The sequence below is a fragment of the Triturus cristatus genome, chromosome 10, assembly GCF_964204655.1.
Source record: "Triturus cristatus chromosome 10, aTriCri1.1, whole genome shotgun sequence".
Taxonomy (NCBI): Eukaryota; Metazoa; Chordata; class Amphibia; order Caudata; family Salamandridae; genus Triturus; species Triturus cristatus.
In genome coordinates this window covers 835,089,576-835,112,342 of record NC_140593.1, presented here as the reverse complement: position 1 = coordinate 835,112,342, position 22,767 = coordinate 835,089,576, and the positions used below count along the sequence as shown (strand labels likewise).

The 22,767-nt window shown below is 44.1% G+C and overlaps 1 protein-coding gene across 1 annotated transcript in view; it reads right to left on the bottom strand.

Annotated features, from left to right (window-relative positions):
• The window catches only part of CORO7 (coronin 7), an 850,148-nt gene that overhangs the window by 443,058 nt on the left and 384,323 nt on the right, over positions 1-22,767 (bottom strand). Inside the window, exons 8-9 of the mRNA XM_085628451.1 lie at positions 13,597-13,683; positions 11,542-11,624 (exon numbers count right to left, since the gene is read on the bottom strand). Coding sequence (XP_085484577.1) covers positions 11,542-11,624; positions 13,597-13,683 — 170 coding nt within the window. The remainder of the gene's footprint in view (positions 1-11,541; positions 11,625-13,596; positions 13,684-22,767) is intronic.

Below are 22,767 nucleotides of genomic sequence, written 5' to 3'. Positions count from 1 at the left end.
TGGCATCCTTGAAGGAGAAACAATTATGGCTCAGTAAAAGGAGCCCAAATGTCTTCAAATCCAACTAGTGAGAAGCAGGAAGATTGCAAAGCAGTGCTGAGGCATTTGTCGGAGTTATTCTCATTGACTTTCAGGTTGACCCCCTCTGCTCTCATGGAAAGAACATTGTGCACCATCAGCCCATCAAGCCAAAGCACAATGAAGTGTGTGATGTGAATGCCACAGTGGAAATTAGAAGCGAGGGTCTTCATAAACTCAAAGGATAGGATAGGATAGTCACTTGTATAGCGCGAACAAATGCCGAGGCGTCTTGGCACTAGTCCAAAGAGAGAAACTGCTTCCACTAACATCGGGTCACATAAAAAAGGCATGTTTTTATCAATTTTCTAAAATCTTGATGACTGTCAGTACGTTTAACAAAACCAGGGAGATCATTCCATCGGCTGGCCGCCTGATACGAAAAAGCTCTGCCACCCCATCTAGCTTTTTTCACACGGTTAAGTTTAAGCAGGCTTTGAGTAGATGACCTGAGTGTCCGACCCGGGAGGTAAGGAGTAAAGAGCTTCTCCACTTCCTTGGCTCCCCCCCAAACACCGCCTTATGGACTAGGCATAGTGCCTTGAACTCTATCCGCTGCTGGACAGGGAGCCAGTTCAATGCCTTGATTCCCTCAGCGACAGACTGATCCCTAGGTACATCCAACAGGAGTCTGGCAGCTGCGTTCTGCAGGACCTGCAGTCTCTTCAGCAAGGACTTGTTCAGTCCCAGTAGTAGTGCGTTACAGTAGTCCATTTTGGACAACACTAAAGCCACCACCACATTCCTGCGAAGGTCAGGGTTGATAAAAGGGAAAATCTTCCGCAGTATCCTGATTAAATACGAGCAGGAGGAGGCAAGATTGCCGACATGCGCAGACAAATTGAGCTGGTTATCAAACACCACTCCCAAATTTCTATCCTTGCGCACAGGAGAGGGACATTCACCTGCCTCGGCCGGCCACCAGGAGCTATTCCATGCGGGCTTTCCCAGGCTAAATTCAATTATCTCCGTTTTCTCTGTATTAATTTTGAGAAAATTCTCTCGCATCCATCTCATAATTTCTGACATACAGCTATGAAACTTAATAGCCGTGTCATTTGTTTCTTGCCCAGCAGAGACTATAAGCTGCGAGTCATCAGCGTAGGAGATTATAGTGAAGCCCTGGGCCCTGATGAGCTTGGCTAGAGGGGCTACGTAGATGTTAAAGAGCGTAGGTGATAAAGAGGAGCCCTGTGGCACCCCACATGGTAGGTGGAAAGGGTCCGACTGTAGACCATCCCAGGACAGGCTATGGTCTCTACCCTCCAAAAAAGAAGCTAGTAGGGCCAATGCCATTCCCTGTACCCCAAACTCCTGGAGCCTTCGAAGCAGCACCTTATGATTGACGGTGTCGAAGGCAGCCGAGAGATCTAACATCACCAGGACTGCGCGACCTCCCCCGTCTACTATAGCCCGCACCTTTTCCGTTGCGATCAACAGTGCTGACTCTGTAGAGTGCTGGGCACGAAAACCATGCTGAGAAGAGTCAAGTAGATCGTGGGCCACCAAATGTGTCGTAAGGGCACGGTTCAATTCTTTCTCCAAAATCTTGGCCCCCACAGGCAGGGCGGCAATTGGTCGATAGTTTTTTAAGACAAGGGGGTCTAATGTGGCTTTTTTTAGTAAAGGTTTAATTATAGCCCTCTTCCAGCAAGAGGGATAGCATCCGGATTGCAGTGCTATTTTAATTACCTGGGACAGCTCTTCCGCTATCACCTCAACGGCCAGGTGAAAAACTGATGGAGGGCAGGGATCTAGGGGGGATCCCGAGTTTGTTGAGATGATCAACCTCCGAGTTTCCTCCGCCGTGATTGAGGCAAACTCCCTGAGTCCCGTGTTGTTCCAGGAGTCTGCTTCCGGCACTAGCTCTTTCCCCTCTGTGCTGGAAGGCCTACTACTGAACTCATCGTAGATAACCTGAACCTTCTCTTGGAAATATGCCGCCAACTTTTGGCAAGTTTCTTGATCAGGACAATAGTTGTTGTCCTGCGGCGGTTTAGCCAGAGCTGTTATGGTCCTAAACAGCTCCTTAGCCGAGTTGCCGGCATCCATAATTTTGGTTGAGAAATAAGCGCTCTTGGCTGCCACTATTGCCTGTTTATAGGCTGCGAGGGAGGAGTTATACTGTGATTTTCCCTCAGTACTATAATCCTTTCTCCAGGACCGCTCCGCCCTTCTGCATGTTGCCTTCAAGGTCTTAAGTTCAATGCTATACCAAGGTGCGCTTGGTTTGGTTCTCCTGGATCCAAGCAGCTTCTGAGGGACTACCCTCTCTACCGCCGCTTCCAACCAGTCGTTAAAGCACTTTGACGCCACGGAGATATCATTAGTGTAGACAGGGCGTGACCCGGCCAGTAAGGGGAGTAGTTTCTCCGCAGTAACCTGGGACCATGGTCGGATCATGCGTTTCCCTGCTCTATGACCCGAGGAAATGACTGATATCCCAGTCATAACAGTGAAATTCACTGCCTTATGGTCAGACCAGGGAAGTGCCATGATGTTAATCCCCTTCCAAACTATATTATTAATAAATATACCATCTAAGGTATGTCCTCCACTATGCGTGGGGCTGGCCACTACTTGGTTAAAATCCAGCGCTGCTAAGCTATCAATTAGTGTGGCAACCTCTGACTGATTTGTGAGTTCTAAATGATAATTAAAATCGCCCAAGATCATAAAAGGGTGATGATCCAGCCGGGACTCTAAAAAATGCATAAGCATCGCCGGAAAAGAGGATTTCGGGCCTGGAGGACGATAGACTAGGATTCCGTGGAAGTTGTACATATTAGCCACATAAATGGTAAAATACATAGCTTCCGCGGCAAGGTCTAGGTGGGTTTCCACCCGGATTTTGAGCTGTGATGAATGTACAACAGCTATTCCCCCCCCCCCCCCTTTCTTATCAAGTCTGTCCTGGGAAGAGACAAAACGAGTCTCATTGAGCATTCTAAGCTTGCAGCATCCCACGACATCCATCAGTCACCCGGACATGCCATACAGACTCTTACAGGGCCATATCTCGCCAAGCCTCCATGATCTCTCTGTTGCTCCCTGTTTATTACTGTGAACTTCGGTGGAAAATAAAGGTACTGCTTAATGTACTCTGCTATATCCATTTACCTAAAAAGTAGCAATTCGGCACTCATATGTGTATTCCTTGTGTTGATACAAATATACTACTGTTTAAAATTCACAAACATTGGCAGCAGTTGGCTTGGAAAGCTGTGCCAGTCTCCGTTTCCAGGCATACTCCTGGAATCAAACACCAAAAGGTGATTGCGAGTAGTGAGACTATTTTCAACATTTGTCCAATCATTCATGGTAGCATTCTAAATCATTGTTTTTCGACCACTGTGCCATGCTAGACAAAGAGCCTGATATATGGTTGGTGAGGGAAGTAAAGGCAAAGAGGGTGGTGGAAGACTTTACGTCAGCCACCCTGCCTTTCTTAACTCTACCAGCAAGCTTTAGAGATGTCTGCCAGCCTAGCGGACATCTCTAAACATAGGCTACATCAAACATGACAGCCGGCCATCAAAACTTTCCAAGGTGTTTTATTTTTTCAAAAGCAAACTCCTAAAGCTGGAGTTTGTATTTGAAAAATGAACAATTATGACCCCCACACCATGGTGTGTGTTGGGGTGGTGGGTGATTTAAAAAAAAAAATTGTAACCGTCTCTCACAGCCAGGATATACTTGGCAGTAACAGACCGTTAAAACAGCAAGCCTTCCGACTGTCCACTTTAGGGATGGGCAGTTGGATGAAATGATGAAATATGAAATACCAGCATTTGTAAAGCGCACAGCTACCTCCGGAGAGGTGCCCCGGCGCTGGGGGCCGTCGGGAAGATTAAGCAAGCTATTGCCCAGAGTCACATGGTGCTGGACTAACCTGCCGCCGGGGATCGAACCGTGAACCCCATAGTCCGGAGTCAGGCACCGTGGCCGGTGCGCCACACCTCTTCCACCATGGCTTACCTCCGGCGGCCCTTACTCAGACGAGCCGTGGAAGGATGTTTTACACCAACAGAGTAAATTTTACTCGATAAGCGTAAAACTTGCTGTCCACCCGATAAACAAAATCAGACGGGCAGACCTTAATTTTGGCGGACATGGTACTCTGTCACCGCTGCAATAGAGTAACGGTCTGCCAAACTCTAAATCAGCCCAAGAGGCCCACCAAATTCAACTCAGAGCTAACCCTGCTCCTCATGGGAACAGTCCACCCTGAACCTTGGCCATTCCACCCGTTAACTTTGCAGCGCTCTGCTTTTCCAGTTGGTAAATTTGAGATTCACACCCCACAAATCTCATTAAACTAAGCCCCGGGTTGAGCTGTTAATGCCAGAGGTGGGAGCAATTTCAGGGTTACTTAACATAGCTTGCAAGGGGTCCATCATTCTGTGTTGGAGGAGGCACGGAGAGTGTGAAAGAGAGCGTGTGAAAGTCTGGGGTGTACACACTCACACTCTCCACTTAACAAATTGTTTTTGGAGGAAATATCAATAATTCAATAGGTTTTCTTGTCCAGACAAGAGTAAAGTTTAGTCCCCCACCCCAGTTACTTTCAAGGGTCTCCGTGCTAAGCTCACCTTGTGAAAAGAGTCTGAAGTCCTGTGTTTCAGGCACTCTTTCATGCTTTGTTTGAAACCTGGAAACACCGCCATTGGCCAACTGCAGCCAAAGTGCTTTCATTAACATAAAGGTACAGCTACAACTCGGGGGCCGTCACTTACTTCATTTTAATTCACGCCTTTCACGCCTGCGAATAATGCGCTGCGTGTTATTAAAGCAACTAAGTGGGTTTGATGTGAGCTAAAACTTGTAAGCTTTTTAATTGATCCAGCGTGTTGGGGTTAATCTGTCAAAGCGGCTCATTTGTCTCTGGACACTGGCTGGGTCAGACTGCTCGCAAACAAGTGCTGGCAATTAAAACCTACGCCTCTTCGCCCGCCAAGGGAAAAGATCCTGAAGGGGGAACGCAGCAGGACCATTGTGCCTTCTGAGACACATTCAGCGCAAAAGAGAGAGAGAAAGAGAGAGAGAATACCGAAGGACAAGAAAGATACAGGGATACTGAAGGAAGGAAGAAAGACAGAAAAGAAGGAAGAAAAACGCAGAGACTGAATAAAAGATTCAAGGACGCTGGGGGGGGACAGAGGGGAGGGAAAGAGGACTGAGAGAACAAGGGAACGGAAGATCAAAGAAGAGACAACACAGGAGGGAGAGAGGGAAAGAGATATAGAAAGAAAAAAGAAAATTAATGATAGAAGAAATGTGAGAGTGGTATACAGAGTGTGTGTGTGTAGGTAGGTGGAGAGAGAGAGGAAGCGAAAAAGAGACTGACAGGCAGAGAAGAGGAAAGAAAACAGGCAGAGGCAGTGCAGAAGGGGAAATACAGAAACAATTAAGGGGGAGAAAGATAGTCTAATGGCAGATACACCTCAGTCAGTGGCATTACAAAAACGAATTGGACTTGTATACTATAGAGAGCTGGGGCGAGAAACTTCAGCGACTCCGCTGCACAGCCAGAAATTAATAATGAATGCAGAGGTAGAGACAGACAGCAGCCAGGTGGAAGATAAGAAAGAGGGAATGATGGGTCTCAAGCAGACCCTGCAGAGACAGAATTAATTAAGAAATACTTAAGAGAGACATCTGCCATCATATCTAATTATGTCTTCCAGCATTTGTTTAGTGCCTAGGAGCTCCTATACCTATCCTTCCTAACATACACAATCTAACCTCTCCAAAACCTCTGATCAATCCCCTAATCCTCCACATAATTCCCACACCTCTAACACTGCTCTCTAAGCCACTCTACCTTCCACTCCCTCAAACCTACAATCACCCTTTCTAAGTCTGTCCAAGAATTTTAATCTGCACCTCTTAACTATCACTATCTCTTGACTCTTAGCTATTTGATATTCCCATCCATAACTCCTCGGAATACGTTAAAATCACCAATAAGCATTCTTGAGTCTGACGTGAACCTTAACTTTGATATAAACTTAAGTCATTCCTCCGCCCCATCACACCCTGAAACCTACCATGCCCACTCCTCTGCCCTCAAAATGATCTCACTTTCTCTCCTGCAACCTCTTGAATGCTTGATCAAAGACTAAAAATCTTTCCAGCATCCAAGATCTGACATAATATTTGGAACTGAAATAGGGCTTAACAATGATGCACTATCTATCGTGTGTGAAACCACCCCTACTGGATGTAAGTTACTGAACCATGTAGTCAAAACGACTTGTGGCTGACTTGTCATTCTCCATAAAGAAGCCCTTCAGCCCACATGAATTGGGGACATTCAGTTCCTTCATATTGAATCGTTATTTGTCCAATGCTATCCATTACAAACGTTCATGTGCGCTTTCCTCCTTATCTTCATCCACAATCCCGCATTTCCTTAACCCTTCTTGAACCTTATTGCTGAGATCATATCCAAAAACCCAAACCGTTGTATACTTCTTGAATTAAAGGATGTTCTCAACCATTCCAAGGACCAGTACACAATGCAGGTCTCATATTCCATGCAGTATTTGCCTTTCACAACTGGATCTCTGGAACTGAGTGCCATACTGTTATCTAGACTGATCATTATGTAAGTTCAGTTAACCTCTCAACTCCATCAATACTGAAATTGCTCAATCCTCAAAAGAAGATGGAACTCTGGATCACAGAAGGAACTTGACATCTCTTCCTTTAGCTCCGCTCTACCTACCTCGTTTACCTCAACACACCATTAACAATTCTACGATGATCAGACAACCATGTTTATAACTCATACCTTCCAAATATCAACAAGCAGACCCTCCAAGAGGTCTGGCTGGTTGGTACCAGAATCAAAATAATTAAACCTAAGCAGAAGAAACCTCCTAACACTTTGTAGAAAAGTCACAGGAAAGGGAAAGTCACACTCCACCACCAACTATGACTATAGAAGGCCAGAGTGAAGAAAGCAAAAATAAAACACTACTTGCACCACATTTTATCATTATGTGCAACAAAGGAACAACATAAAGTCATTAATGAGGTCTAGAACCGTAAATGCGTTGACCTGAATATAAATGTGTTGACCTGAATATCTCATTGTCCCAGAAACTATGCAACTCTCTTCACAAACTTAATCAAAAAAAGCAAAAGATCTGAAACTCTACCCTCCCTTATATGCAGTGCAAGCTATCTCCAATCCAAATCAAGGAGCGAAAATGCTTTGCGTTAACCCTCTTAAACCAGCCCACAGCCCATATGGATCCCAGTGTACTAATGCAAAGTCCATATATTCAAGGACATTCTGCTCCAAAGATCTGCAGCCTTCCGTCCATGACCATTATCAATCATACTTTAGCACCAAGAACGTCATCTGACTGAACTCAAAATGACACACATCAAACCTACAGTAAAGAAATACAGATTGGATCTCTCTGACCCAACCAACTACAGACCATTAATAAATATTTCTTTGTGTTCATTTGTTAGGAAAACTGATGGAAAGATGGGCATTCATATGAATATCGCCATTCATAAAATTACAACCTGCTTTCAGGCTGCATACATGGATTCTGTTTGATGCGGCACTGAAGCATCACTGTGTGCGATGACAGCAAAACGACTGAAGACTCTGATGGAGTTGCAGCACTCATTCCACTTGGTCTTTCTTCTGCTTTTTACATGGGCCACAAACACACACTACTACAGAGACTTCACAGCCTTGGAATTGAAGGAACCATCCTAAGATGGATTACTTCAAACATTGCGGATAGCAGGCTCACCATATCACTAGCCCCCTGATCCTCGCAACCGTTCCAATCCAGAGCGGGTGTACTCAAGGACTTGAGCATTACACCCTTCTTGTTGAACCTCTACCATAGTCCACTACCATACATTGTTTCATCCTATATTTTTCAGCAGGTAGAATTAAGCTGATGACACAAAATATTGTAAAGCTTGCAAGCACATTTAATCCGGATATCTGAAATACAGGGAATCGCCTACAAGCAGGTGATTGCTGGATGTCTGCCAAGCACCTGTAGCACAACACTTCAAAAATAGAGATTCTTACATGTGGCAATGGGAAAAATCATCACCTCTTTACAATCTAGACTCCGGAACTAGGACCTCCGGCACCATACTCAAACCAAGTCAGGAAGCTAGGTTGATCATGGACTTTAATTTGTCTTTTATACCACAAATAAATCAAGCCTCCAAATGAAACTTCCACATAATGAGATGCCTTTGTAAATTTTCCCATGCCTTAGGTTTTCACCGGAGGTCCAAGCCACTTCACCCTAGCACTCTCCTACCTTCATCATTCCAATGGAATATATCTTGATGCAACCCTACTAGTACTTTGGAAACTACAGTGACTCCAAAATACAACCGTCAGGCAGTTACCTACATGTCAAACCTTCTGATTCAGGCGAGAGACTGCAGATTTCAAGGCTAGTCTCTCGCCTCCCAATTCCTGCAATTAACAACCCGATTCCTCTGCGGGCTTCAGATGGCAGTTGCTGGTCTTGTGTGACTCTGATTATGCACTGCCAGTAGTAACCTGCTCCTTCCCGTGCGGATTAGGACATGGCAGATCGGGATGGTGCTGCCAAACAACGCACTCTTGCCCATGTGACCATGGTCCTTGAACAGACGCACGGGAGCGTTTGGTTGAAAATGAACATACATTACTCTTCAAATTACTAATAATTATTGAAACGTATAAGTGGATCATGGATAGCTGTTGAAGGACATATGGGAGCACGCAACAAAATGTGAAGGACGTGACTAGTTGCTTAGTTTGCTTTGTACGAGGAAGTGGATCTTTGATACAAGAGTTGCGGTGCCCTGAAGAAGCCTTTGTGTTAGGGTGAAACGCTTTGGCTGCATCGTATGTGGATAATCAAGTGTGATAAGAAGAGAAAAAAGAGCAATAAAACTACAAATTTGCCTATTAGAATTATGGATTAAGTTGCCCATTATATGGATATTGGACTGATACTTAAACTACTCCGATTTGGAAGTGTGTTACCTCTCATCCTTTTGAATTTCCTGCAAGCAAGTGCACAACATTTTTGTCACGCTTTCTCTGATTGCCATAGCGATTTCTCTGTGCTCCTGACAGGTATGAAAACAATTTATATTTGAATTTCTGATATCCAATCCTGCAGCATCACACTTGCAAGTCCCATACATGCCAATAATCCTGATGCAGGTTGCAATATATGTCAATGGGAGAAATACATTCTCCCGATTATTTTTTTTAAAATCTCCTACTTTTCTCTTCCAAAATGTTAGCAAGTACGCAGTTACTCAACTTTTTAATGAGGACCTAGATCATGTCTGTTATCATTTCAATGAACTGGAACCCTGTACCCATACTAATCACATTTATAGCATTGTGCACACTTCACCGACTTGTATGTGCGCTCAAGGCTCGCTCCATTGCTGAATGTGCCTCTATTAAAAAAGACACGAAGAGGTGGAACCTCCTTGTCTGTACATCTGCCAAACTTAGGAACTCAATGCCTGCTCACATAAGAACTCCAGTTCCAGAAAGCTTTAAAACATGACTCTTTTCAACACTATAATCACAATTCTAAGAGCAAGATCTTCAAAAACAGAAAACTAAGCAGGTCTAAGAGCTGCGTCTATACTCAAATTATCCATAATACTACATGCTTAAGCTCTGCAACACTCACTGTATCATGTTTGGAGCCTGTCAGAACCTCACAAACCTCAAACCAGGATGTGGCCTTACGGCTAGAGCGATCAACCTTGAAGCTGTGGAACCGGGTTCGAGTCTCAGCAGGGACACTCAACATCCTGTGAATCTGGGCAAATCATTTAATCTCCCCGTGCCCAACAAAAATGAATGTGTCCGTCTATAACGCAACTGGTGCTCATGTAAAGTGCTCTGAAACCTTCGGGTCAAGTTCGCGCTGTATAAAACTGCGAAAGAAATAAATAATAACCTTCTAACCATACACTTCTAAAGAGCACCTGGGTACTAATGCAAATCAGAGTGTTTTGTAAACTTGTCATGGGTTAAGAAGAACTATACAAATGTCATAACAAAATACAATATTAACAGCTCCTTGACATTTAACAATTCAGTCACTACCAAGAACATATTCAGAAGATTTGATAGGACTCTTGTACAACTCCAAAACACCACTAGCATTAAATATCCCTTTTCCTTGATTACGTGTAATGACAGATTCAGCATATGTAAGACACGATTCCACACACCCAAATGCCCTATACCTACTTCAATATATATTTTTTTTGCTTGTTCTTTTCTGATTGCAGACCTGACTAAAACAATATTGTTTTGTTGTCGGAGCACCATGTGCACAAATAAAACACAGCAAAAGGGTAAAATATGAATGGTCATAGGTAAGAAATAGCCAGCGAGAGAGATTAAGGAACCACATACTCTTGTTTTAAGCATATGCATCAAACTGTCTGACAGGAATGTTTTGAAAAGACACGTTACCAGTGTTTTTTCAAAGATGTGGGAAAATCCACATTTTCTGAGGCCACTCATACCTAGATTTTAGATCAAGGATATGCAATGTTTTAGGCTCTGCTTATGTGCTGCACTGATTCTAGCCTGTCTACAAACTTCATGTTATGTTATGTTAATGGATACTTGATATAGTGCAACAACACCCCCAAAGGGGCATCTCGGCGCTTAAATAAGAGACGGGTCAGGAAACAGCCATTAGAACAGACAAGTTTTAAAATGTCTTTTTAAGCCTGAGAACTCGTGCATGCCCATAATATATAAAGGGGAGCTTATTCCTATGATGCACAAGGCCTGACCGCCATATTTAGATGTTCAAATTCTTGGAGTAGTGAAGAAGGAGTTGACTCCCAGATCTGAGGTTTCTTTGGGAAAATTAGAGAATATGCTTGTCCTGTAGAAATGTAGGTCCTTTGCCTGACCGGGCCATATAGGTCAGGCAGAGGAGTTTAAAAATTGCTCTCTTCTTTATGGGGAGCCAGTGAAGGGCTCCGAGCAGGCGGTCTGAAGGTGTGCTTGTGGCTGTTTGTTAACCAGTCATGCATATGATCTAACTTTTCCCATATAGACCAACTTCCCCCAGCACCTTTTCAACCATATACCCAAAGGGTGCTCCGTAACCGGATGAACATCGCAGCACTCAATGACCTTGTCTTGTAGCAAAGATCTATACCAACGATACGTATGGAGTAGCTACCTAATCAACTATCAAAAGGGGACCTTGGTCTCACAAGAGGTATAGAAAGCGCTATAGAAATACCAATACAATTTTACGATACTGCTCCGCCTCCTGCTGTTCTCTGACCTCAGAACGGGTATGCAGGCAAATTTTAGAAATAGTACAGTTTGGAAAGTATATTAGTGACCATGAAAAAACTTTGATGTACTACACAAGAGCACACAAAGGTACATTTCAAGAAAAGCAGAGTTCCTACCCAGGAGAAGTGTCAAGAGAGAAGGAAGCGACCGAACTGTTGAACTTCCGTGTGTCCCAGAGCTTCGCCTCACGGTCTCTCATCTGCGGAAAGTGAAATCAGAAATGTCAAACTTTGATCTGCCTTCTGGTCCGTTTTCCACTCTTCACCCAGCAAACTAACACAAACCTCATGAAACAGATCAAAATTCTAACTTAAGTGTGCAAGTAGCTGCATTTACAAGTGTATTCACCAAAAGTGTATTTACAGTCAAAATATAATTTACAGCCATGTGATATTACACAATTATAGTAGAGCATCACATAGGTATAAATCTCCTCGCGGGGCACGGAGTGGTATTTTTAGGTGGGACCACCTCCAAATGTAGATGAACACCACCAAACACTGAAGTTTTGGAAATGTATAAACTGCAGGTTCCCACCAAAAAATAAACTTACATTTAATTCCATCAAAGTCAGGAGTAAAAGTGCGGTCAGGGAAGGTAAGTGGGGGAATGCCCTTACAATTGCTAGTATGTTTAAGCACAGTGAAACTATTTTCCCAGAGGAGAAATAAAGTTTTGTTGGAGAGCACTAAGAACACTTGTCAACGGTAAGGCATGTGAATAATATGATAGTCACAAAATAATTTGTCATCTGATTCTGGGAATCCCAGGCTGTCACAGATCACTAGGAGGAGATGTGGATTTCCTTGCTCACTCCATGGTAGTGGGTAATGTACTTCAAATGTAGAAGGAAGCCTGGGTGAGCAAATTTCCGACCACTTTTTATGGCTCAGTTAATAGGGGGAACAACCTTTACAACGCAACTTTTACAACGCACTACACTTACAACGCATTTTTTACAACGCACAATCCATTACAACGCATGACATTACAACGCATGACACTACAACGCATTTTTAGAAACTACCTTTACAACGCATTCCATTACAACGCATACTACCATTACAACGCATACCATTACAACGCATAATATAGTAATTTTTACCCCTATACTATCCAACACTTACCCTACTGTTGCACCCCCTGGAGTTAGAATAGTAATTTTTACCCCTATACTATCCAACACTTACCCTACTGTTGCACCCCCTGGAGTTAGAATAGTAATTTTTACCCCTATACTATCCAACACTTACCCTACTGTTGCACCCCCTGGAGTTAGAATAGTAATTTTTACCCCTATACTATCCAACACTTTCCCTACTGTTGCACCCCCTGGAGTTAGAATAGTAATTTTTACCCCTATACTATCCAACATTTACCCTACTGTTGCACCCCCTGGAGTTAGAATAGTAATTTTTAACCCTATACTATCCAACACTTACCCTACTGTTGCACCCCCTGGAGTTAGAATAGTAATTTTTACCCCTATACTATCTAATACTTACCTTAAATGCAATTTAATATTATGCGTTGTAATGGTATGCGTTGTAAAGGTAGTATGTGTTGTAATGGAAATGCGTTGTAAAGGTAGTTTTTAAAAATGCGTTGTAGTGTCCTGCGTTGTAATGTCATGCGTTGTAATGGATTGTGCGTTGTAAAAAATGCATTGTAAGTGCATGCGTTGTAAAAGTGTGCGTTGTAACGACATACATCCAGTTAATAGTGTTGTTCCAGACCATGCCCAGCAGAGTGGAATTGTTCACAAGTGTTTCAGGAGAAACATCATGTCTTTGTGGAACAATTTTCAATCACAGAAACAAACAGAGGCATAAATAAAAGACCTACATTAAAGACTGAACAATCAATGTCAGAGAATATTTCAAATAAGGGAAAAAGCACAGCAGTTAGCGTGGTAAGGAATGACAATACTATTGTCCTGATTCAGACCACTTACAATATCATTGACTGAAACAAGCTGATAGAACAATGGCAAAGCAAGACGTTTGCAGATTACACTTTTAAGAGAGATCTAAGGGTAATGGTAATCAGCAGCATTCTCGGTTAACTATCCTCACACTCTCCTTTGATACGTTTTTAGATGCAATGAGTTACTTATACTATTTAAGACCGACTTACACAACTCACTACTCATTTCAGTGCTTTCATTTTACCTGGCGGAATCCCACAGACAAAACATAATCACTGGTGCTGACCCACAGCAGCCTGGAGTCTTTGTTATTCTCATGGCCCAATGTGCTCTGAAAGTGAAGCAAAGATAAGGAGTTAAAAGAATATTGTAACAGCCTGGTGACCTTAACAGGTAAATCAGCTCCCAAATCATTCCCCATTACCAAGGACAGACCACTTCATCCTCTTAAGAATCCCACAATCCTAAAAACACAGTTAGAGCAAATAACAATTCTCTGTTGTCCAGAGATAGCAAGATAGATCATCTTGCAATGTTTAACTGTCCCGGTCAAAAAGGTACACTCGGTTACAAGCCTCAATTTCCCCATCTAGAAAACCCTAAAGTGAGCAGCATCTCATGAAACTTCACAAGATCCTACCCATCTCACATGGGTCTAGGAAAGGAAGTACCTACCTTGTGATAACAATGTTTGCAATTCTCTACTATTTCTGAAAATCCTTCGTTTCCTCAAATGGTGGAAGATGTCAGACTAAACCTGGAAACTATTTTCAACCACAAAGATCCCAAGTGGCACAACAGACAGCCAGATGTACCTCGTGTAGTAGACATCAGTGGACAGAACATCCTACTGGGAATGAATTGCACCACTGACACCAGTTATAACTTTTCACTGTTACATGAAGTTCAATGAGCTCAGTTCTCAGGGGCATTTCAGATTGAGAGGGAACTGCAGTGAAGAATATCCAAGAAGGGCGGCATATTCATCTGAAACATCAAAGGAGAAATTGATTTTCTTTAAATAGATACTTTCCTACTGGGCAATTGTCTATCTTTTGAAAGACTCATGCAGTCAATAGCACATGTCATAGGGGCCGCCCAAGGTAATCTAAAGTATTGCTTTTAATATATTGTAGAACACAGTGGCTAAATGTGGTGTCCTACCTAGCATAAGAGCCCAAGCTGTAAAAGTTAACCACATTATGTAAATAAATCTACACTGAACTGCTAGAATTTTCCTGGTGTACGAAACAAATTTAGATAGCGCATGAATAACAGCTCTGCTCCAGGTAGAGTAGTAGTGATTTACCAGCAAGATGTCTGGGCAACACTATGACACCATCCACTGAGCAAGCTAAAGTACTGAAGCCATCGGGAAGAGCAGAGTGGCATCATCTCAACTACTTGCTCCAACATTGCGGAGTGGTGGTGAAACTCCTGGCAGGTGCTAAGGCATCAATTTATCAGAGAGGTAATGTTTGGTGAAAAGTAGTTTCTCAGGTACTAGGTGCTTAAACTGAGCGACTGTAGGGAGAGAGAATTCTCGCCTGTCCAAGGACAGAAGGTGTTGTCTGTGACAAAAGAAGCAGAAAGTGCAGCTGTCTAATAACCATGAGTGGCAGGAGCCGGCTAGGACCACTACTTTCCCTTTAGATCTGTCTGTCATAGGCAAAACCTGCAAACACCTTATCAGACAGGACTCACACCACCAAAAGGTTTGGTGGAGGGGCTCCCCACTTCAGAGATGGCATAATTCTTGGACTGCCTGTCAAACAAATAATCCCTGGGCTTGACTAGGTGAAGTTTCCTGGGGTCACTACTTAAGCTTGGCATAGGAGACTGTGTTCTTGCAGGAGATCTGCAGGCCAAAAAGAGTTTGGAGCAACCAGACAGCCGTGGAGCTGCATTCAAGGAAGTGCTCTCCATGATGCATGCCGCTCCTTCTGGGGGAGGGAAGATCTTGTCAGACTAGTATCAATAATGGCTCAAAGGAATGACCCTAATGAAATGAATACCTCATGAAAATGGAAGAGATTATTTTAGGATATTAACTGTGAAATCAATATTAAAGAAGGCCTGCAGAGGGGTGGAATGGCAGGATCTAATTCACCTGAGTTGCTGCTCCGCCATTTTGCATTCTGGCCAAATCCTCAGGCAAGAGTGATTCGTCTGGTCTGGCAAACGTGAATAAGACTCAGTTGACAGGCAGGGACCAACTGCTCCCATTTAGGCAAAGGGTTCAAAGGCTTAAGAGGCTCAAACTCCAGAAATGCACACGGATAGTGGAGTGCCTGGCAAGGAGGCAAAATAGCATCCTATAGCCTGATATTGAGAGCGGAGGTGGAACAGTGACCTCAATGACAGAAAGAAAACTGTTAATCATCCTGGAGGGGGAGCGTAGGTAGCTGTGGAGCCCGGTGGTTGAATATTTTTTTTTAATATGGGAGCGGTGATTCTGAGCAGTGGGGCAGGGTCAGTGAGCGTGGGGACGGGATCAAAGGCGTGGCTAAAAAGAATAAAATATTCTGCAACTATTTAGTTGCTCTTTCAACTTTAGGTAGCTGCATATAAAATAACCCATGCCTTAAATGAAAAATAAATGCAAGTTAAACTGATTAGTGAGATATGTTTTATGTTATGGAACCTCTATTGGTTAATGTGATCACTGTATGTTTGTATATGTACCACAGAGCCACAGAACTGAATTCTAGTTGGTGCAGTGGAGAATAGTGACGTGTGTGTTTTTAGTGTTAGGAGGTCCTAGCCTGTAACAGAAAGTACTGTAAATATGTAAGCAGTGGCGGCCCCTTCGCTAAATCGGAGAAGCGTCGCCCCACTGCTCTCGGAGCAGTGTAAAAGAAAATATTAAATGATAATAACAGAAGTTATTATCATTTTATTGTTAGAATCGCCAGGTTAGATAGAGCTGGCGGGTTTTGGCTCCCGTGACGTCGGGGAGGATGAGTGGTTGCTGCACTCTAAAGTGCACATGACGGGTTGGCTGGCCGTCTTGGCCCAGAAAACAGTCATGCGCACTTTGCATGTTCTCCACCCGGGCAGCATTACAGCCTGGGTGGAGAACATGCCCAGGCACCCATTCCCCATCCGAGTGCCGAACCACGGCGCTCAGACCTGTGATTGGCTTAATGGTTCTAATCACAACGCTGAAGTGCAGCGTTGTGATTGGCTTAGGAGAGCCTGGGGGCTTCCTGGTTGAGGAGCGGAGGTAAGATGAAGTTGGAGAGATGGCTGCTTTAACATTTTCTTTATTTTTTTTCCCCTCCTCCCATTTTACCCCGTGTCCCACCCCATATTGTACTAGCCACTGCTGCATTTAAGCCATTAGTAGGTGCTTGTATCACACACACAGTATAAGATAGGCTGCATCTTAGACTTGACATCATTGTTGTAGTTTCCCGCCCAATGTTTTGCCTTCCATCCTCCTGTTTTTGCCAACTTAATTTTGTTGGCTTTAGGACTCTGCACACTTTACCATTGCTAACACGTTCTAAAGTGCTTGTGATCTCTCTGTTCAACATGGAGAAATTTACTTACACCCAATTGGCACATTTAATTCACTTGTAAGTCACTAGCAAAGTGGTACTACATGTGCTCAGGGCCTGCAGCAGTGATTGTGCCAGCCACCTAAGTAACCCTTTAAACATGTCTCAGGCCTGCCATTGCAGCCTGTGTAGGGTAGGCCCTAAACAGCCCATAGGGCACGGTGCAGTTTATTAAAAAAGTTAGAGATGTACTTTTCACTTTCACATGTCCTGGTAGTGAAAATGTCGTACATTTATTTTTTGCTACTGCAAGACCTACCTCTCCCATAGGATAACATGGAGTTAAGTTATTAAATGTAATAAGCAATACATTTCAATTGAGAGCAGGCATGGATGTTGAGTTTGGTGTACAAAGAATTGTAAGTGAATGCCTCTTTGATGGCAAAGTCAGATTTTAAATCACAATTCTGAAAAGGCCACTTTTAGAAAGTTGCCATTTTCTTGTCCTAACCATTTGGTGCCTGCTCTTTTTTTCCTGGATCACACGACTAGGTGTAGCTGACAGCAGGTCTTTGCATATTGCTCCCAGACAGTGAGACAAAGGAGCATAGGAGGTTGCGGGATGGGCCATCTCTGACTTGAGGAGGACATCGCAAAGGCTCTGCCTGAGCACATTCACAAAGGGTTTGAAACTGGTTTATTGTGACCCCAGACAAGCTGGGGCTGGGCAAGAAGGCACCTCAGGAGGTGGAAACCTCCAGTACCTTCTCCTACTTCAAAGTGGGCATCAGGTATAATTAATGGACCGTCAGATCTAACTCTCTGTACACCTTTGGACCTGTGGAAGACTTAGAAGGACTGTAGTGCTGTTCTGCCAGAAAGACTGATACTCTGTTGACCTGCTGCCTGAGAAGGAGGACTGGGCATGTATCTCGATCCCAGGACCACCAGAGTGACTCCAAGGGCTAGTTAGCTAGCCACTTGATCAGAAGCCTCAGGGACAGACAAGGCTCCAACCACCTTGAACCCAGCACCTGAACTCTGTCTGCTGTGGCGCCACCCAGTACTGGACCCTTGGAAGTGGGCCTGAATGTGCTGTGCCCGGTCAGCTATGGTCCTGAGGGCAGAACCACTGCAGCGCAGTGCATTTCCTTGCAGCTCCACTTCGGGACCTCCGATGCGTGATGCACCCCCAACGCAGGACATCGCAGCACGCAGTCTCCTCATAGCTGCTGCTTCACAGTGCATCCTTGACATAGCCCTTCGCATCACAAGCCCCTCGTCTACGGCATCCTTGACGATGACGCTGGACTCAGCACTGCAGCCCCTCAGCTTCTTCGGAATCACCAGTGAATGACGCAGGACTTCATATCACAAGTCTCTTTGTCAATGGCATCCTTGAGAATGAAACAGGACCTTGCATCGTAGCTCTGTTGCTCCTCGGAACCGCAGCTGCTAGAAGCATCCTCGATGCGGGATCTTGCAACACTCTGCAACCAGGATTTAAAGTGTCATCATGGTTGGCCTGAACTTGTGACTTTGTCCCGGCCCGGTGAGACCAGATAACCACATATGGCCCTTTATGCTTCTAAAGACTATTTTCATTTAAATCTTTAAAATTGCATAATCCAGTTCTACTGATTGGATTTTTTTATTTTGGTCTCAAATAATTTATAAAATTGTCTCAATTTTTCTAAATTGGTGTCTGATTTTTCTTGTGCTGTGTTTTCACTTTATTACTGTTTGAAGTGCTGCATTAACACTTTACACATTGCCTCTAAGTTAAGCCGGTCTATTTGTGCAAACCTATCAGAGGGTTAAGGATAGGTTGATTTGGGGTCTGAATGTGTTTTAATCTGACAGAGATTGTGATTGCTTTTTGAGTAATGTTTCACGCCCTTCAGGCAGTAACCCAATTTCCAACACTGTCACAAAATGACTAAAAAAGATTAAGGTTTTAGACTGAAAAAAGTGTTTCCAAAGTATAGAATTGTTTAATAAACTGAACCCAGTGTAAACATGTTTTAGAACTGTCTAGTGAAAGCGTGCATTCCACATGCTAATTGGTAACACCCTTGCAACAGATCTCAAAAAGAAGAAATATTTGGCCTCACAAAGCTTCAAAAGAACTCCATCAATTAAAGCCAATACCCCCTTCCAAGCAGCCTTTACATTTGCAGATAAACCAATTGCGTACATTTACATTTCTTTAAGGCAACAGACACCCTGGCAAGAAGGCTGGTTTCTTATTTAGCGGTCTCTCCTTCCCAGGCTTGGCTTCACAGCACAGGGGACTACCTCATTTCCACTTCAGCTGAGGCCTCTCAACCTTAGGAATTAACCATCTTGGGACGGTGTTCTTTTTAAGAAAAAGTAAGGGGGAACTATTTTTGTCAATTTTTAAAAAGTAGGGGCAGGTCAAGCTCCTCAGATCCCTCAGACTTCGACCTCTGGTGTGCCTGCAAGACAGCAGAGTGCTGGTCCTGCGTAACAACCCCCTCACCCTTAAGGCACCTCTACACACAGTAATAGTAAACCAGCTCCATTATATGGACTGCAATGTCAACCTTCAGAATGCCTGAGCACACGCCCCTACAAGGTTGAGAATACCAATGTCTCCTTATACCATGACTATGCAGCTGCAGTACAGGCACATGGAAGGAAAATTTTGAAGGCTAAGAAGGGACTCAGAGAAGCGCAAGTCCAATATTTACTACTTTTTCCTGCAAAATTAAAGATGACGTACGAAGGGCTCACCCACTTCTTCATAGACCCAGCAGCAGTGTGGGACTGGATGGAGGTACAACATATTCAGAGAGTGAAAAGAGGGAGTGGTGGTGAACAAGGCACAAAACGCTGCCGGGAGATGAGGAATAGACAGCAGGGACGCACATGAGGAGTTTTCAGTGTACTTAGAAAGTTAGACGGGATGAAAGTCAGGTACCTAAAACCCGACCAGTGGGGTGGGAGGAGGTGAACTGCAGGAGTCCACGCAGGGATATTCACTTCAAAGCGATACAACAGAACCTGAATGACATAAGGGAAGGCAGGGAATGTGATTGTTACGAAAGAGGTTGTAGACGGGCTGGGAGACTGACAGGGCGCGACAATATTGGAACCAAGAGGAAGAACTAGAGACGTCATAATCTCTGGAATGTGTGAGGTATGGCTATCCCATATAATCACCAGGGAGTCATTACCTACATTAAGAGGCTAGGGGCGCGCATTGCTTTTGTGCAGGAGTAGCATATTACTCTTTCAGAGGTGGGAAATTGAAGTCCAGGTGGAAAGGTGAAATAGCAACATAGTACTCTACATATGCTAGATGGACACTTATTGATAAGAATAGGCATTCCTTTCCACAAAAAAAAAAAGAAATAGCAGGGAAAGAAGAGAATTGCATTATGATACAAGGACTGATTTATGGTAGTCAGTATGGGTTCTTTGCACATATGCTCCTAATATCCAACCAATGAACTTGCGGTATAAAGTAATGAACAAGCTGCTTGAACATGTCAAAAACAAGCATTTTCAATGCAATAGGTCTCGCATTTACGCAAGTTAGACTATTGGCATTGTAAATGACAATGTCTTTTATTTATGTTTTAAAAACGAAAAAAAATAAAAGGCATTGTTATTTGTAATGTCAATAGCTGAAACTCGGGAAAATGTGAGACATATTGCATTGCAAATGCTTGTTAGATTAGCGAGTAGAAACGCTCCCTTTCGGCCCGCACGGCAAATTAACTAAATAATAAAGAGCGGCTTCTAACGTGAAAGCGGACCGCACAGCAAATAAAAAAAAATAGTGCTTATCGACTTATGAAGGAGACCGTGTTACGCCACAAGTAAAAGATCCAGTCCTCATGGGAGGTAACAAATGGCGACAGGGTGGTAACAAGGAGGGACTAACAAGCCTTATTATCAATCAGAAACCATCATAAAAGGAGCCAGTCAAAGAGATGGTAAACAGGCTGTCCTCCACGGGAGGTCTATGGGTTAGTATGTTCAGCCCACAATCGCCCCTACAAGTGGGCAGAAAGACTATTCTTATTGTTTAGGTTTAAATCTGTTTTATTGATTTTTATAATACAAAAACGGCAACGTACATTGGAGACAAACCCCGAAAGTAGCTTTATGCTCATCTCCCCCCCACATTCCAACCTGAAGCTCCATGTCCCATCGCGAGTCCCATGGTCAGATATGGGGTGATCTGCTCAGAGAGGGTCTCATGGACTAGGTCCCAATAAGCATGCCGATAAAGAACAAACCAGGAACATGCAAAAACGCCCACAACCCCCCCCCCGCACTCCCCTCTCCCCCCCCCTCCCGGAACCGGTGTGGTGAATGTAGACCTCTATATTCTTATTTTTTAAGGGGGGTGAGAACATGCCAGAGTGCCGTTCCACTGGAAAGGAAATCACCAGTGTCCAGTGGTATGCACATCGTCACAGTGACAAAAAAGCAGGATACTGAATGTCTTTTCTTTTTTGAAAAAAAGTTTATCCTGCAGAGTGTTGTACAAACCATTCCCACCCACAACACAGTGAAAGTAGTGTGGTGTGTGAACAATTCAGCCATCGCAATTAAAGACCGTCACTCAGGCCCTCGTCACCAGCCACCTCGACTACGCAACGCCCTTTATGCTGGCATCTCAACCCAGCTCCACAGAAGACTCCAGAACATACAGAATGATGCAGCTAGGCTCATCCTGGACCCCCCCCAAACTAACCCACATCGCCCTCCAACTGATTGGCCTCCACTGGTTCCCCATCCAGAAGAGATGCCAGTTCAAGATCCTCATGCACGCGTACAAAGCCCTTCATGACCTAGGACCTGCCTACATTAACCATCAACCAAACTTCCACCAGCCCTCTAGACACCTGCGCTCCTCTTCATTCGCCCTCGCACACTCCCCCCACATCCGTCGCAGCTGCAGAAGGGGCCGTAGCTTCTCTGGAATAACGTTCCCTTCCATCTTCGTTCAGCCCCCTCGCTGGCAGCCTTCAGAAAGAGACTCAAGACTTGGCTCTTCGACTGAGACACAGCAAGCAGATACCCCTAGGGGTGACAGTGCTGCGCTATGTGAGAAGTTGGCCTGGCATATGCTGGTCACTAGTTACAGTGGCCATCTTGCACCAGTCCAATTCGACTCTTATGGTAGATAGGTTTAAGACAACCTTTTAAAGAAAGCTATCCTAGTGGTAGCTGTGGAGAGAAGCCTTCAGGCTAAGTCTCTGAGGAATGTAAAGCAGCTTGTTTTACCTTATAATCTCTTGAATTACCAAATGAAAAGGACACCACACAGGTATATATATCAAATATATATGTATTTATTTCTAGATACACTCTACTAATCTCTTTATGAGATTAGAGCCCAGATACACATTCAAATGTCAACACTTCTCAATAAATTAAGCACAAATATGGCTGTAGCCCTAGGGGCGTACCAGACCATATACTAAAAAAATGGGTTAACAAACTCGACTTGCAAAATGAAAAGGCCTAGGGCCTTGGGAATCGCTGCCGCGGGTTTCCTATAGGTTTCAATGGCGAAAGTCGCGGTTTGTATTTTAAAGTTTTAGGGCACTTCGGAGAAGTCAACAAGCAAGCCACTTACAGGGTAAGTATTTCGAGGGCCAACACACACTTGGGCACCGGAGTGCACGAGTTACCTCACCCAGGGAAGCCGGGTGCATAGGTGTCTTTTGGTGTCTGGTCGCGATGCGATTTTCAATGGAGATCACTGAAGACTTGCTGCTTGTGACGACTGGAGAGGTGTCCGCTGGAATCCGAAGATGGATTGAAGTTGCAGAAGACCTGAAAATTGAGGGGACAGAGTTCAAAGTCACTTGCCAGTGACCGGTGGCCAGCAGGATGGATGACCACTGATGTCGCGTCGTTTCAGGTCG